Source organism: Macaca fascicularis, chromosome 1 (assembly GCF_037993035.2).
Source record: "Macaca fascicularis isolate 582-1 chromosome 1, T2T-MFA8v1.1".
Lineage (NCBI taxonomy): Eukaryota > Metazoa > Chordata > Mammalia > Primates > Cercopithecidae > Macaca > Macaca fascicularis.
The window spans coordinates 70,409,218-70,426,308 of record NC_088375.1 but is presented as its reverse complement, the minus strand read 5'-3'; the positions used below and the strand labels follow the sequence as shown (position 1 = coordinate 70,426,308).

At 49.1% G+C, this 17,091-nt stretch overlaps 1 protein-coding gene and 1 long non-coding RNA gene across 4 annotated transcripts in view; one reads left to right on the top strand and one right to left on the bottom strand.

Annotated features, from left to right (window-relative positions):
* Positions 1-1,292: 1,292 nt before the first annotated feature.
* The window catches only part of ATF3 (activating transcription factor 3), a 53,742-nt gene continuing 37,943 nt past the window's right edge, over positions 1,293-17,091 (bottom strand). Inside the window, exons 1-4 of one of the 3 annotated variants that reach the window (XM_005540783.3) lie at positions 13,021-13,208; positions 6,791-7,034; positions 3,831-3,938; positions 1,293-2,712 (exon numbers count right to left, since the gene is read on the bottom strand). In XM_005540783.3, coding sequence (XP_005540840.1) covers positions 2,515-2,712; positions 3,831-3,938; positions 6,791-7,030 — 546 coding nt within the window. In that variant the 5' untranslated portion in view covers positions 7,031-7,034; positions 13,021-13,208 and the 3' untranslated portion in view covers positions 1,293-2,514. Of the gene's footprint in view, positions 2,713-3,830; positions 3,939-6,790; positions 7,035-7,986; positions 12,982-13,020; positions 13,209-17,091 lie in introns of those variants that run through there. The other 2 variants (XM_005540784.4, XM_045396779.2) reach the window with 2 other exon arrangements.
* On the top strand, positions 13,436-16,329 carry LOC141409932 (uncharacterized). Its single transcript, XR_012432878.1, has 2 exons — positions 13,436-13,525; positions 15,606-16,329. It is a non-coding gene; the product is annotated as an uncharacterized lncRNA (long non-coding RNA).

The window sequence follows — 17,091 nt, the reverse complement described above, 5'->3', positions numbered from 1 at the left end:
CCGGGTGCTTGACAATGGTGGTGGCCCCATCTAAGCTTATTCTCTCAGATCCCCCCACCTTCCCTTTCCTCTAAATGTGAAACAAAAGAAACGAAATAACTTGATGGTAAATGCATAGTCATCATCCTTTTTAAAATTAAAGTATCAAAACATAACCTTGGCTACATAAAACAATTTTTAATGCATTTGTGACAGAACTTCATTTACACTTACCATACACATCAAGTTTTCTTGCCACAGCCACCATCCACCCCCAACTTCCTTCCTCTCTAATCCATTGTTGTCCATGGCAGCTTACAAATTGTCTTGTGTTTTATAATGGCTGGTGGCTGGTGCCTCTACCCATAACTAGAAGGTAAATGCAAGGGACGTTTTCCCCTCCACCAAGAAAAGGAACATAGATTATCTCCTGAAAGAAGTGGTGAATGGTATTAACATCAGATGGCTCTTGACAGACTAGGAAAGACCCCTGATGTGCGATTAAGAGAGTAAAATGAAGACACCTGTGTCATAAGTGATCATTTAAAGGAACCATACATGAGGTCAAAGAAGTAGGCACAGAATTCGCACGAATGAATCTGACATTTAAGAAGACAGTGACTCTCTGAAGAATGGCACCAGTGGCAAGTGGCCAGTTTTTATGTCTAGCCTGTGAACGTTATAGAGAAGCACAAAAAGCAAGGGGGGCCTGGCTCTCTTGCAGGCCTAAGGAATCATATGCCCTGGAAATTCCAAGAAATTCAGTGGAATACCTTTCTTTGAATTATCACACCCATGCTGTCTAAAACGGTTCTCTCTTTCTTCCTCCAGTACCCCTTCCCATTCTTTTCTGATATGTATTTGCCAACAATGAGACACACATTTAGACATAACAGATGTAACTCAAGTGAGTAACTCTCTGAGAGGAGTTCTGTGGCAGAATGTTAGGGGTCAAAGGTTCAAGCTGAACAGTAGGTGTATGTTTCAGGTGTTTGTACATTCTGAGAAAATAATTAAGGTATCTAGCAATTCAGATTTTATATCAAAATTCTAAACACCAAACTGTTGATCTAAAGGATATGTTTGGTGCCGTGTTTCAGGGTTTGTCAATGAGAAATTGAGCATAAGGTGCCCGAGACTGAGGAACAGGACTGAAAGTCAACTATCCCATCTAGTGATGCCCCAAAGAGCAAAGGATGACATCTGGAGAAGTTTAAAGCTAGGCAACCCCCATAATGGGGAGGGAAAGGCAGGGAATGGCTAGATCTCAACAACCAACAGATTTAAATGAACAGAAACCAACACAACACGTGTTTACCATGTCTTGGTTCCAATATTTATTATTCTGTCAGGTTAGGAATACTAGGATAAATAAGTAATATTTTCTCTTACAGAAAATTGTAATGATACTATTGAGTACAATTAAACACTCTGAGAATTTCACAGAAACATCAGAATTTTAACAGACAGTAGCCAGCATCCTTGTGGCCAGTGTGAGTGACTTCTCACAGCTGCAAACGCCCTGGGCCAGATTTCTTAAAACAGCTACATGACAAAAACAATACTATCGACATCCAATAATGCTGAAGCCTGGGCACAACCTAGGCTCCACTGACTGGGGTTTCCAAATATGTCTCCACTGACTGTGGTTTTTAACCACAAGGAAAGGAAAATGGAATATTCTTTGGCTTTTCCAGCCTAGACACAACTCCTGACCTAAGTCATTGAGTGGAGAGTCCTAACCCTTTGGAAGTTGAACTTTCTGCTTTCTTCCTGTGACTTTGGAACTGAGTTTGCAACAGAGGACCTGCCATCATGCTGTCCATGGATTTTGTGTTAACACTGGGAGAATTCTGTTCTCCAGGGGCTGACAAGCTCTTCTGGCCACCTGAATATCTTGAGATACTGCACGTGGTGACAGCCCCGCACCCCCCCAAAACTCTTAGAAACCAGATCTGAGAAAAAGCATATAAAAGTCACATCAGTGTTGTGTGACACAGACATCAAAAGAGCACATTGCCTAGTTTTCTCGCACACAGAATTTCTGGACATAACAGCATATTTGCTAGAAAGCACAACCCTGGCCATTGCACAACTTCACTAAATGCTGTTCTCACTCCACATCCCCTACGAGTGACAATGGTAGCCACGGTGAAGGAGATGGCCCCATCCCTCCCACCCAAGGTACAGACACTTCTGCATGAATCCTAAGGGTGGGCATCCTGGTTTTTGTAGAATCCAGATGAAAGGCAGGCAGGACGCTAGCTGGGGGCCATCTGGAACATAAGAATGGCCAGTGTGGTAAGGCCTAAATCCTGGAGTTGAGGCAAGGATGCACTTGCCCTGGTCCGAGACCCACTCTGGGGCAGAATGGGAAGGGCCCACTGAGTCATTTCAGGACCTCCCGCCTTGTTGGTTCTCTGCTGCTGGGATCCTAGAGGTACACAGGAAGACAGCTCTTCAATGGCTTCAGGGTTTTGGGTATAAAATGAGGATTCAGTGAGGACTCCCCAACTGCCCCCATACCACGGCTGCTTAGCTCTGCAATGTTCCTTCTTTTATCTGTTGGATAAAGAGGTTTCTCTCATCTTCTGGAGTCCTCCCATTCTGAGCCCGGACAATACACGTGGGCCGATGAAGGTTGAGCATGTATATCAAATGCTGCTTCTCATTCTTGAGTTCCTCAATCTGAGCCTTCAGTTCAGCATTCACACTTTCCAGCTTCTCTGACTCCTGGGGGACAAGCAACAGAGGCATCAAGGGCCAGTGAGGAGGGAGTGGCCTGGACTGCTGCCTGGATGCAGGGGTGCACCTGGGACACCCTGGGGCCCATCAAGCTGGGAGAGGAAGATGGGAGATGGGAGAGCAGCACTAGGTTTAGGAAAATGCAGACCCTCTTCTTCAGAGAAGCCCTGGTGATGCCACAGAGGCGGCCTGTGACTCTACTAATACTGAAGCTGCAGAGGAACCAATAGTTCAGATACCTCATTTGCATGAGTCAACAGCCCATATGCAGGTCTTCTGGAACCCAAAAGGGCCTTGGGAGCTGGGGAGAAATCCAGACTCAGGGAGGCTTAGTCGATTCTGAGTCACAGATCTCAATGAGAAGCTCATCTCCTCAGAAAAAATGTATATGGCAACACACGAAATTCCCTAATTTTCACTGATCCCCTGAAGCAATCAACATAACCCTTTGGGGATCTGTGGGACCTGGGTTAAGACTCTGCCCTGGCCTAACCACATTTGGAGGAGGGACACAACCACTGGAAAGACTGCTGGGCACCACCGGCCACCCTGCCTACCCACAAAAGCTCTATCTCTCTTAAGGCGGGCCGGCTGAACACAGCCAGGGGCTCAGCTTGCTGGCTAAGCCAGGGAGAAGGACTGTAGAGTTAGGAACCAGACAAGAATGCAAAGCAAATGTAACCACTGCTTGTGGATTAAGGAAATTACTTGTTTGAAGAGATTAATTAAAGGCTATTCATAGTGAGCCAAATGAGAGCTGGCAGCTTCCTTTTCTCAGGAAAACAGTCAAGTGAAGCCTCTTTAACTGGGTTGGCATGTCCTGCAGCCTGGAAGCTGATGGACATGTATGAACTGGCCGAGGCTGCTGGGAGTCAGGCATCAGATGAATTCACACACCTGCTTTTATATATCCACAGTCACATCCATTGTGTTTACTGCTTTGCCACCTCCTTATTCTGCAACTGGCATTTCTGCTACCAGCTACAAGGCCCTTCTTGGGAAATTATAACCAGGTAAGGGGTTTTCTAACTCTTCTTCTGACAGCCACATGAAGCTGGTGAGGATAGGCATGAGCGAGAGGAAGGGGAAGGCTAGAAGGCACTTACTTTCTGCAGGCACTCCGTCTTCTCCTTCTTCTTGTTTCGGCACTTGGCGGCTGCAATCTTATTTCTTTCTCGCCGCCTCTTTTTCCTTTCATCTTCTTCAGGGGCTACCTATAAAATCCAAAAGGGACACATTTAAAGGGTAGTAAGAAATGCCACCTATCTCAAATACACTGCCTTTTACTGCCAGCAAAAGCTGGCAGACAAGGTCCAGTGCTAGCGCTAAAGGACCCCAAAAAAATAAAGCTCTAGACTTTTGTGTGAAAACCCCTACACACACACACACACACACACGTGAGTGAAGAATAAAAATCAAAGTTAAAATTATACCAGCAATATATTAGTAAAAGTTAGCCAATTTTGAAAATGCATTTGGATTTTGAGATGAGGATAATATGCAAATTGATAACTATTGGTACTAACTGTAATCATTTAAAGCTGAAACAGATTCTGTTTGGTAAACATCTCCTTTCTTTGGGAACCAGGAACGACCTCAGGATCATCACGTAGCCACCCTCTCCCGGCCTCTTCTTCGATTTAAGACCCAAGGGCAAACCCCATTCACCTCTGACTTCACCTGGAGCATCAGAGCACCAGCTTCCCAAATTTGGGAGAAGCCCATGATGCTCCTGCAGAGAAGGCACCTAAGCCCATTCCCAACCAAAGTGGCATTAATTGGCCCATGTTGGGGTGCCACCTGCAAGTGGTGAACTAGGACCATCTTTTAGGCCAGTCTCACTACTCCTTGCCCAAAGGCTGCAGTCATGCCAGTTTAGTAAGCGTGAAACACTTCCACTTGCCACCACGAGGAAAAGGCCAATAAAATGGTGGAACCTCAGTTCTGACATCCTTAAGCCACTATGACATCACCAGAAGCCACCTCCCAGACTTCTCACCATGTTTATTATTCCAGGGGTCTTATGCAAGGTTGCCAAGTGTGGAACAGTGCAAGTGTGTAAGACAGAAGTGAACTTGGAGCAACACCTGGTCCCAAGGCTGTGAACACTGCTACAGGGAAGGGTGGGGCAGGCTGCCTGCCTTGCTCTACTGTCTGGGTGCTTGGGTCCTAGTAGTGATACAAATAGGGACCACCACACTCCATGCTTCTTCAGAACAACTGGACACAGAAGGTGGCCTCATCCTGACTCATGGCTTTTAAGTGCCATCTATATGCTGATAATTTCCAACTCTATTATCTCTAGACCAGACTCTCCTCTGAACTCCAGACTCACATATTCAACTGCCTGCTTGACATCTCCACAGGGGTGCAGAATAGGACAGATCTCCTGCTCTTGCCACCACCCTAACCCCTATAATCCCAAATCTCAGCAGCAAATGGACGCTCCATTCTTACAGCTGTGCTGGCCAGAAAACTCAGTCACCCTTGAGTCTTCCCTTTCTCTCATACCCCACATCCAATCTATCAGCAAATCAGCTTTACCTTCAAGTCAGATCCAAAGCCAACAACTTCTCCGCACCTGCACTGCTCCCTCCTGATGCAGCCCCCCGCCACACCCACTCACGTGGATTCCTGCCATGGTCTCCTTTCTGCGCACTCAGCTTCTGTCTTGCCCCTGCTGCCCATTCTCAACATGACAGCCAGGGTGATCATTTAAAAATACAAATCAAGGCTGGGCATGGTGGCTCACGCCTGTAATCCCAGCACTTTGGGAGGCTGAGGCGGGTGGATCACCTGAGGTCAGGAGTTCAAGACCAACCTGGCCAACATGGAGAAACCCCGTCTCTACTAAAAAAATACAAAAAATAGCCAGACATGTGGCGGGCACCTGTAATCCCAGCTATTTGGGAGGCTGAGGCATGAGAATTGCTTAAACCTGGGAGGCAGAGGTTGCAGTGAGCCAAGATCATGCCACTGCACTCCAGCCTGGGTGCCAGAGCAAGACTCTATCTCAAAAAAAATGTACGTGTGTGTGTGTGTGTGTGTGTGTGTGTGTGTGTGTTGAATCTTGTTGCTTCTCTGCTCAAAACCCTTCTGTGGTTTCCCACCTCACTCTGAGCACAGGGCCACATCTATACAATAGTCTGTAAGACTCAATATGACCAGCCCCTATTTATCTCCCACCCCCATACTCTGTCCCACTGCACAGCCCACCAGGCACCAATACTCCCACCTCAGTGCCCTGAATTTCTTTTACCAGATACCCACATGACTTCTTCCCTCTCCTCTTTCCTTCTTCCTTTCCTTTTGACCTCTGCTCAAAAGCCACTCTCAGTGAATCCTTCCCTGACTTCCTAATTTAAAACAGCAACCCCGGCTGGGTGCAATGGCTCATGCTTGTGATCCCAGTGTTTTGGGAGGCTGAAGCAGGAGGATGGCTTGAGCCCAGGAGATTGAGGCTACAATGAGCTGTGATCACCCCACTGTACCCCAGCCTGGGTGATGGAGCAACACCGTCTCTAAAAGCAAAATGAGTCTTGTTCCATCACCCAGGCTGGACTACAGTGAGGTGATCATGGCTCATTGCAGCCTCAACCTCCTGGGCTCAAGCGGTCCTCCCACCTCAGCCTCTCAAGTGGATGAGACTACAGGCATGTACCACCTTGCCCAGCTAATATTTTTATAGAGATTGGGTCTCATTGTGTTGCCCAGGCTGGTCTCAAACTCCTGGACTCAAGCGATAATCCCACTATGGCCTCCCAAAGTGCTGGGATTACAGGCGTGGGCCACCATGCCTGGCCTGAAAAGTTTTTAAACCCACCAACCCCACCCCTACCTGTTCTCTCTGCCTCACTCCCTGCTTTTTTCTCCTTTGCACTCATCTCTTAATGTATTTACATGTTATGTATTGTCTGTCTCCTCCCAGGAGAAGGTAAGCTCCCTGAGGGCAGGGGTTTCGTTTGTTTCACTCTCAACAACAGCCCCCTGCCTAGAACATGCCCAACACACAGTGGCTGTGAGCAAAACATGTGCTAAAAGAATGAACACCTGTGGTAGAACCCACCTCGGCTTTTGTGACAGACACCCCAAGGGGTCTGTCGCTGACCGTGACTGACTCCAGCGCAGAGGACATCCGGTGGCAGAGGTGCTTGTTCTGGATGGCAAACCTCAGCTCTTCCTTGACAAAGGGCGTCAGGTTGGCAAAATCCTCAAACACCAGTGACCCAGGAGGGGACAGGCAGGGGACGATGGCAGAAGCACTCACTTCCGAGGCAGAGACCTGGCCTGGGTGTTGAAGCATCATTTTGCTGAAAGACACATTGAAACCCAAACTGTTTCAGGGGCTCTGGGGCATGGGATCAAGTCCCTTTCCTCCACCAGACCTCCAACACCAGAACTCCACCCTCAGAGAAAAGTCCCATAAGCCATTGGGTTTCTGTTTTGTTTTCGTTTCATGCCATCCTCATCTTAAGTAAAACAGGTTCTTAAAATACACACAGCTCAGTGACATGAACAAAATGCTTATTTGAAGTTTATTAGGGATGATGTTTCAGGCTACTCTGAATTCACAAGAGCTATGAGTTTTGGCTGGTGTGCCTATGTGCAAATGTGGCCTCAAACAGTCCTGAAAGAGGAAGAACATTTTTTAAAAATCAGTGAGGCCATTTTAAAAATCATGAGTAACCTCATTTTCAGCCTCTTTTGCAGAGAGGCTTGACATCAAGTTGAAACTATCAGTGAGTGGAAGTAAAAGCAAAAAGTGGGGAATCCTTGAATTTAGCAAATACATCTCTGAAGCTTCTCTCCCGGAAGTTGGGCCCAAGCAGTGGGAATGAGAAAGGTAACTGTAGCCAGGTGCGTTTCTTCACCCCAGACTTTGGCAGGGGATGGGGAGTTGGATTCTTAAGGTTAAGGTTGGCAAAGCAAAAGGCCTTAAAGAAAAGTGAGGTGCCATATTGTGTGGGAGTTGTTCAGACCTGTGGTATAGGGAGAGACTTAGGCTGGGTGTGGGGACAGAGAACCCGGGGGCTGGCTCTGGCACTAAAGAGCAGTGACTTGAGTCAGTCACTTCAGCTCTCTAGGACCCAGTCTGTGTCTGGTAAATGACTGAGAGCTCCTCCAATGCCAGCACTGAGTCTACACCATTGCTTTACCCAGAGCCTGGCCCAGCACCTGACTCGCCATGCCTCACTGGCCAACTGAATAAATGAAGTGGGGATGGGGCCATCAAATCAAATGCCCCCCATAGTCCAAGATTACCTTTCTCATTCCCATTGCTTGGGCCCAACTTCCGGGGGAGAAGCTTCAGCGATGTAGTTGCTAAATTCATCTCCCTCTATTATTCTATAGCTCAGTGAACCCAAAAGGATGACAAAAGGAAAAAAAAGAGTAGAAATAGTGACAGTTACACGGACCCAATTTGGAAGAGTCCCCCATAAGTCTTGGCCTGCTGTGTACTCCCTCCAGCAGTGGCCATTCCCCCTCCTCCCTGCAGTTGGTTTCCAAGGGGCAATGAGTATAGGGATGAGTGTAGGATGAGTGTGGTCTGGGCATTCCTCTCACCAGGGATCTGTGGTCATTAGCACAGTCCAGACAGCGAAGAAGCCCTCTGGCAAGTCTCAAACATTTAAGGAGTGCCTCCTTCATACCAGAAACCTTAGGGGCACTATCTCGTTTAATCCTCATGAGAACCCAGTGAGTTAGGATTTAGCCCCCTTTTATAGATGAGATAACTGAGGTTTAGACAAACTAAGTCATTTGTCCAAAGTCACAGAATTAATATGGGGCAGCATCAGGATTTGGAATTAAGTTAGTTTGGCTCCAGGATTCATGCCCTTAATTTGTACATTGCAAAAAATGAACAAATATTATTACACATTACAAAAACAAACCAGTATTATGTTATATTGCACAAACAAAACAAAAAACCAGAGCAAATTTTTGGGGGACAGGCCTTAAGGTAGGTGGGAGGCCTGGAAATGAAGTGATGGAGGCGAGGCTAAGTAGAGATTCCTGGGGATAACTTGAACTCTGTTTAATGAACTGCTAATCTTTATGTCAGGGTGCACACCCAGGCTGCTTGCTACCTGCCCTCTGGGAGTGTGAGCAAGTAGGTCTCTTATCCACAAAATTCTCATACTGGGGTCAGAAGATGAAAATCTGAAGCCCACTTACTCCATCATGTGTTATCATTGTACCTCCCAGTGGCTTTTTCTCCTCTGTTAAAGAGGGCTTGTAACAATCACCCTATTTTCCCATAATATCCTATGAGGAATTGAGGAACTAATACATGAATATGCCCTGGAAAACATTCCTTTGGCCAGGAGCTCCATGATTACTAGGCCTCCCAGAGATCTCTCCAGCCCAGGGCTGGCTCTCTGACAGAGGCTCTGTGGGGTCCAGGAGGGAGGGCGGCTGGTCACCCTCTTTGATCTCAAAGGCTTCTGAATAGAATACCCTGACTTCAACTCCCCCTAGAGATCTAACATACACCAATGGAGGCAAGACTTCCAGGCCAATGAAAGCTGCCCTTGACTAGTCAAAGAAACCCAGGCTATGTATGTAATTCTTTTCCCAAAGAATGAGTCAGAACTGAAGTTCTTCTCTCAGTTTAATCCTATAATCTTAGGATGCTGGGAGGATACTTGTCACTGTCAGGCAATAAACTCTGAGAAACTAGACTTCTAAAGCCAGAGGCTTAAGATTCTCCCATGCATTCATGTTTCCCTGCCCTTTCCAACTTTATTAAAAACCCAGTGATTCAGGGATGACATTCAGAGCTACCACTGGGCTAGTCTTTGTTCGGAGGCCTGGATGGCTCCCTTCTACATGGTACTTTGAATTTCACTGCAGTAGAGCGTAGTTCCATTTTGCCACCCAACTAGGTTTATTAATGAGATCTCAGGGCTTGGGGTCTGCTGTTTGTGACTCCCATCTCGACCCTTCTTCTTATGTAAAGTCAGCAGTCCCAATGAAAGAAGCTGAAGAATGTCAGTGGTATGGAATGCTTTTATGGAAAGCATTGGGTGGGCTTACTTGGGAACAGAAATGGTTGTAAAAATGTTAGAAGTCTTTCAGAAAGTAAAACAGATGTATCTGTAGATATCTGGGTTTTCTTGGCACTAGGCTAAAGCTTAACTTCTTGGGATACTTTCTAGTTATTCTTTTACTCAGTCTCTTGAGTTATGATTCAGCCTAGACTCAGGCTGTGTCCCCACAAGGAAATGAAGTTAAATCATCAGACAATTTTTCAGAAAGTTGAGATCCTCAAACATCCTGATCATTGAAAAAAATTGTTTGGGGACCTCAGATCAGAGTTTCTATGCTGATCATAAAATTGTTCAGACTTGCTACCAAGAACTTGCATTTTGTTTCTGCTTGATTATTTCCAATCAGAAATCATGTTGTATCATTGGTAGTTACATCATTTTCAAGAAAGTGAAACTACTCATGTATTCCTTTAACTGGAAATTCAGCTCCCAGATTTTTATTTCCTAGTAGCTACAGCTACATTGAATTTTCACTTTTAATTTTCATCCTCTTTCCACTAAGCATTGCTCGCTAACCATCTTATGTTACTAGGAAGCAAATACTGGCCTTTCACTAACTCTTCATATCTTGGTCTTCCTCCCAGACCTCTTGAAGATTGTAGGTGCAAAGCTGGGCATCAAGGGCCAGAGACAATGTTTCTGAACCTATCAGCGCCAATCACAAACTAAGCACTCACCAACAAATCACTTAGGCTTTCTGGGCCTCTCATTCTCTTCCTCTGTAATTTGAGATCAAAACTGCCTGCCCCAAAGGGCTGTTAAGAAGGATATATGAGATTTACATATACACTGGGTAGTCATTATTACTGTGACTCCATCTTCTCCATTTCAGGAAAAACTCATTCTGTTGTTATCAATTCAACAAAGCCCTGTTAGTGAGGAATTAACTAAAACCTTCAAGAAATTCAGGTCATTCAGAGCCTCTTTTGTACTCTGATTGACCCCAAGTTCTTCGCAGACCAGGTAGATGTCACCCCACTATTTGCTGACACCAGCATTTCTCCATTACATATTTGAAAGAAAACCAATTCTCACTTATAAACCATTTCTCCCTTGGAAAGCTTCTGTGGCATCTTGACTATGTCCTTCCTCCTCCCCTGGCTGGGTAACACTTGAAGCCACTGGCCTTGTCCCATGCCCAGCCAATTTTAAAAAGAAAGGAATCATGGACTCTATCTAATGGAAATCACACCCTCTCAATATTAGAATCATCTAGGTCAGATTTTCATTTTGTAATGAGTACACTGGTCCAGGGAGGTAAAAATGACTTGCCTGAGGTCATAAAGCTGGTGAGTGGCCCATCCCATGCCAAGCTGCTGACCACCCACCAACTGCTCATTTTGCTCCATCACCAATAGGTATCACCACCTCAAGGGATCAACCAACAAGGCAACCAGAGAACAGAGCCATTAGCCAGGTAGATAAGGGGTCAAGAGTCCTGGCACTTGGTACCAACCACAGAGGAGACTTTGACAGGACTGAGATAGGGAGGGGCTATCGAAGAAAAGAGCCATGGAGAGAAAGGAATTCTATAATGGCTAAAGGGCAAGGAGGAAGAGAGAGAGAAAGAAGGCTCCCAGCACTGCCACAGATGCTGGGTGCTGTATCTTAGCCCCACTGCGGGCGTGGGGTGCTGCCTTCTTTGCTGTCTCTGAAACAATTCTGACAGTAACTGCAATCCTCACCACATCCCATCTTTGACCAGGATATCCTCAAAGCAGGAGCCTGTATGTTGTAGCATTATTCTACAACCAATGCTAACTGCAAAACAACGGGGACAGTAATACCAATTTTTTGCCTTCACTTTAAATTGTGGAGACAGAAACTTCGAACAGAAGATATGACTGTCACCTACAACGAAAGGGGTACATTGAGAGAACATCCAGATTTTCTGGCTCTCCTTTTTTTTTTTTTTCTGGCTTCATCAAGGATTTAGTAACTATTTTATTTGTAAGAAAGCATATGTGACCTCTGCAATGAAATTAGGGAAAAGAAAATGTTTAGGAGGAAAGGAAGTAGATGAGAGACAAAAATGGGGATAGGAGGAGCACAGAAGGAGAAGGAATCCAGTGGAAAGAAAACTGGTGAGGGAAAAGATGCCCTGCAGAAAAGTCCCCTTTCCCCCACTGTCTGGACACCGGTCAATGACATTAGATAGAGACCCACAGCATTCAAGTCCCCTCACTGGCTCCTTTTCTTCCCACTACACCACCCTAGAATCTGAAAATCTCCAGACAGAAAGGACCTTAGCAGTTATCTGGTCCAACCACTGCATTGTGCCCTCCAACACGCAGAGGGGGCCGGTACTGCCCATGTGCCCCTATTTCCCGGCTCGGCATACTGAGGCTCAACGACATCGATTGCAGTGTAAGCGCTCAGAGTCCTGGCACTAGACCACAAAGCCATTCTCTCAAATATCTGCACAACTGGCTCCACACCCTCGCTTCCCCGCCACGGTGGGTCTCCCGCGGACCGGCCGAAGGAAAAGCCAGAGTGAGAGTCCCAGGTGTGTGGGAGTCCCGGGCTCGGGTTCCAGACACCAACCGGTGCCGGGAGCCCTTCCCGTCGTCCGCCCCGGGACAGCGCGACACCAGCGCTCTCCACTTCCAAACTTATCCCAGCTAACTTTTTCTCGGGGTTGCCTTCACGGTCCTGCCGCCAGCGCTCCGGGGTGCCCAGGGCGACCCCCAGCGGCCGCGCATGCGACGCCGCCCGCCCTCCTGCCCCTTCCCCATTCATTCCTCTCGGCGCGTGGGGCAGCCCTCCCGCAAGCCTCCCGCCTTCGTGCCTCTCTGCCAACCCCGGGAAGGATCGGCTCCCTCAGTGCCGTGTCTCGAAGCGAGGGATGCAGCGGGACGGCGAGCTGGGCAGCCTCGGACACCCCAGCGCACCCGCCCACCCACCTCACGCCCTCTCCCAGCCCCGCAAGCCAGCGCCGTCTGCGGAGAGAAGCGGCGCTCCAGGCTGGCGGCAGAGTGGACGCCAGACCTCCGTCACCAGGAACCTTTCGCGCCCCAAGTCAAAAGAGAAAGTTAGTTCTTTCGCTTTGCGGGAAACTTTTCAAAGCGCCGAGGAGCAGCGGTGGCTTAGAAGAAGTTAAAGCCAGAGTTATTTCCAAGCCGGAGACTGGGGGCGCGGATCTGGGGTGGGTCAGGGGTCGGCGGACTGGTTACTTAGAGGGGCGCGAAGGGAATGAAGGCAAGCCGCCCTCGTCGCGCTCACTCCCTTGGCTTCCAGCGCTCACCTCCAGGCTCCGCTCGGGGCGGCCAGGGTCCGGAGGACGGGCAGGGTCGGGACGGGGTCGGGCGGGCTGTTTGTCTGGCCGGCGGGCGAGCACCAAGGACTCACGGCCGGCGCGCGGGCTGAAGGGTGCGCTCGGGCGGCGGCGAGAGAAGAGAGCTGTGCAGTGCGCGCCTGGCTGCGTGCGACTGTGGCTTGGAGAGCGTTGCATCACCCCTTTTATAGCCCTCAGGCGGGCGGCGCGGTCGTTTACTCCGTGTTGCCAGTCCCGGGCTGACGTAATGCTATTAATAGCTTCCCGGGAGAACCGGCCGAACGGAGCGGAGGAAGGGGGTGGGGGAGGGGCCAAGGCGGGGCGGAAGGCGGGTGGAGATGGGGGGGCACTGGTGATGCAAGTTCGGGGAGGAGCCAGCCGAGGCGCGTTCCCCCAGCCTCGCTTACTGAGACACACACCAGCCCGCCCTCTCTCTCCATATCAGGACCGGAGTCGCCTGGGATAGCCGCCAGATGTGCGTACTCGCTGCTGCGTGTTCCAGGCATGACCAATGGTGCCCAAGCCAGCGGCATGACTCCACCGCGCTGGCATCTCTCCCTCCGCTAGGTTGAGGAGCGGGGGGGCGGGGAAGGTGGGGAGGCGGGTCCCGGCCCCAGCCCAGACTAGGTGAGGCTGGGAAGCGGGCACGACCTTTCTCTAAAATGCGTGGTCATTTTCTGGAGCTTCAGGAAAATACCCCCTCCCCCACTGGCCTCCTACTTCTCTAGCAGGGACAGAATAGGGGCAGAAGCGTTAGTCTGTGATGTGGGGAAGGTGTCCAAAGTCACTCTTCGGTGTATCCACGCCATTACCCGCCGGGTGTGACCTCCGCGGCGGGGACCGCGAGAAGCCCGCCCGTTAACACAAAAGCGGAGGGCAGCCCTCTGCTGGCACCGTGCGCCGGAGCCCACGGCCCCGGACCCTCCACATAGACGCACACGCAGGACAGCTCCGGGCTCCGAGACTAGGGCGAGTGGTAGGACCGTATCGGTTCGATTTTTCTTCTTTTTTTTCAATCACAAAGCGTTTGAAATTGACAAGAACGTCTCAGTGAAACCAACAAGAGCGTGAAAAGATCGGAGTCCCGGAGGAATCAGAGGCAGCCCGGTGGGAGCGTAGGAGGGGGCGGAAGCCAGTGGCCAGGACTAGGGGGAAAGAGAAGGTGCTTTGGGGTCCGCGAACCTGCCCAGGCCTGGGGGTCGCCCCGCTCTCAGGCAATATTTAGGGAAAACCCATCTTCAGCTTTCACGGGTTCTTCTGCTCCCAGAGCCTACTGGACTGGGACCAGACGGCCCGGAATGGGGACGCACTGACCACAGGCGGAACCCGCAGCAGAAATCCCCTCTGCCCTCAAGCCAGGGTGGCGGGAAAGGCGGGGCCCCGTAGCCGAGATTCGAGCTGAGACCTCAGCAGAACTGGGTTTAAACCTTAAAAACGATTTCCTGATTCTTATTCCCCGACCACAACAGTTTCTCCTCAGAGAGTGGCAGAACCAGTAACCTTCTTGACTGCCTGTGGATGACTATTTGTGGACATAAGTGTGGCCCGGGACTTTCGCACCTGCCTGGGAGGGAGACTTGCGCGGCCACAGGCTGTGGGAGCACGGCAAAGGGCAGAAACACCTCCTTTCTACCTGCCTCTGGGAGAGAGGCGGCCGAAGGTCATAGTTTGGTAATTTGGGGTAGAAATTAGAGGTGTCTGGAGCCCGGGTCTCACTTGAAGTCCCCAGTTCCCCCCACCGGGGTTCCTCGCCGCCTAGCCCGACCTCACTCAGAGCACCCCTCTCCCCATGGACCTGGGACCACGCGGAGGGCGGCCTCGGAAGTCTTTGCGCCCGGGCGGGCCCTGAAGCCCTGGGGTTCCACGCGGGATCCTCAGAGATCTGGCTCTGCACCTGACCCGATTTCCAGCGGCGTCGCGCGGGAAGTGCAGGGCGGGTGTTTTCGCTTTACTTTTCGCCCTGGTAACGGCTCTCCCGGCCCCACCCTCCGCTCCCACGCCCTCACCCCCGCGCGCCGCGCAGCACACCTCCACAACCCGCCCTCCCGCTGGAGTGCGCGCAGGTAAACCCCGGGCGTGTCGGAGCAACCCCGAGAACACCGGGCGGGATTAGATGGAGGAGTGTTTGTGCATTTGAATGAAGTTATTTGGTATCTCTACTTAGCTATTTTATCTACTTATAGATTGTCCTGGAATAAATAGCACCATTATAAAATGAAGCAAGGAGAGGAGGGAGAACACGTGAAGCTTTTTACTCTTTTTCTGCTGTGAAACAGAAATCTTTCACCAGTTTACAGCTTGAACTATGATTCCATTAATACACGCAAGCCAAATCTGTGGAGATCTGGTCCCGTCCTTAAGGGGAAATTCCAGTTAGGTCGTCAAGTAAATAAACAGCCAGACCGGCCTCCACAAAACGTTAGGGGCTCTGCCTTGGGAAGGAAAGGGTAACTGGGGTGGGGGGAGAAGCCCCTAACACCCTGATCGGGTTATTTTTATTACCATTGTGCCTCCAGTTCCTTTTATTAATCTTGCTTCATTCTAATTACTCTTAGTTTGGAATCTCCAAGTTACACCTGGATAGAAATGCTGTCCGCTGTTCACAGAAGTCTGATCCTGACATTCTCAACCCTGAAAGTGATAAGAATCTTGACAGAGAACTAAGTCCACTCCCACTTGAATGAAACTCTTATCCAAGGAAAACAAAAGCTACTCCTGCCTGCCTCCCTCCCCTCAGCCCCCAGGAGAACCGTGAAATGCCTGCTGAATTGAGAGACTGGAAAAGAACAGAGCAAGGCAGAGCCCCTGAGGTCTTTGCCACAGGAGAGTGATCAACATCTGAGTCCTTTGCATCCTCATTTTACCCTGACTTAAGTTAATGCCACCAATGTCCAGTGTGCACACTCTCAGCACACACACAGCCAGTGCCATGCAGAGGAGCGCACAGAAAAACTTTCCACACCAAAACTCCTCTCGACCCAAACCAAAGAATGGCTGTCTTGCCTTAGAAGGAAGCCCTGGCTAGGGTGATTTCAGGGGTTAATCCTCAATGAAAGACGGTTAAGCAGAGACTTGAAGATTGCTGAGGTTTTATGCTGGTGAACGGCCTGGGGAATCCACATTCGGATCAGCCTTGGTATGTTTTGCTGAGTGAGATAAGAGTTGGAGACTTCATGCTGGGACATGTGCAAAAGGAAGGGAAAAAATAAAAAAGGGGAGGGGAAGGAACTAGGTAATTGAAAACAGCCCACTCGTGGCAACCAAATCTAAACAGAAAAACATTGCAGGGAGCCAACGCGGAAAAAAAAAAAAAAAAAAAAAAGTTCGAGATATTTAATGGTTCTAGCAGTTTCTTAGTTCAGTGCACAATCCCTTCCCACATTCCTCTGCCCCATTACTCTGTTCTGTAAACCCTAAGACTGTATTCGCACCCAGAATGCTAGAAACACAAGGTAAGATCCACCAGAGGAGCGGCAGAGTACTACCAGCCCTGTCTGCCTAGCTCAACCTACTTCTTCGCTTTGAAACGGGAGTGGAGTCGATTTTCTTATACTTTATTCTGTTTCTGAAGCCCACTCTTTCTACAAAGTCAGTTTGAATGTGGTGACTGCTAGTTTAATAGCGTCCAAAATGGGCATTGTCAGGAAACAGGTGCAGCATCACACAGTAGGCACCAAAGTGTGGAAGGCACTTGGATTCTGGATTCAGCACTTAGATGCTGTGTCACCTTAAGTAAGTTATTTCTTCAAATGAAAAATGGCACTAACAATAGTGCCTAATGCATAAAATTGTTATGACATTTCTCTGAGGATGTGGCACCCGGTCAGCCCTCAATAGTGGTATCATTAGTTAATTATGAATCAAGAAAAGCTTTCTGAGGTGCCCCTGAATCTCTCCAGGAACTCATTCAGTACCCCTTGTCAGTGGCAAATAGTGGATGAAGTCGAGCGATCTCCAGGAATGACAATCATAAGGGGGTGGGAATGAGAGCCCAGGCAGACACCGATGAGAACGGTCCTCATTCCCCATCACAGCAACTCC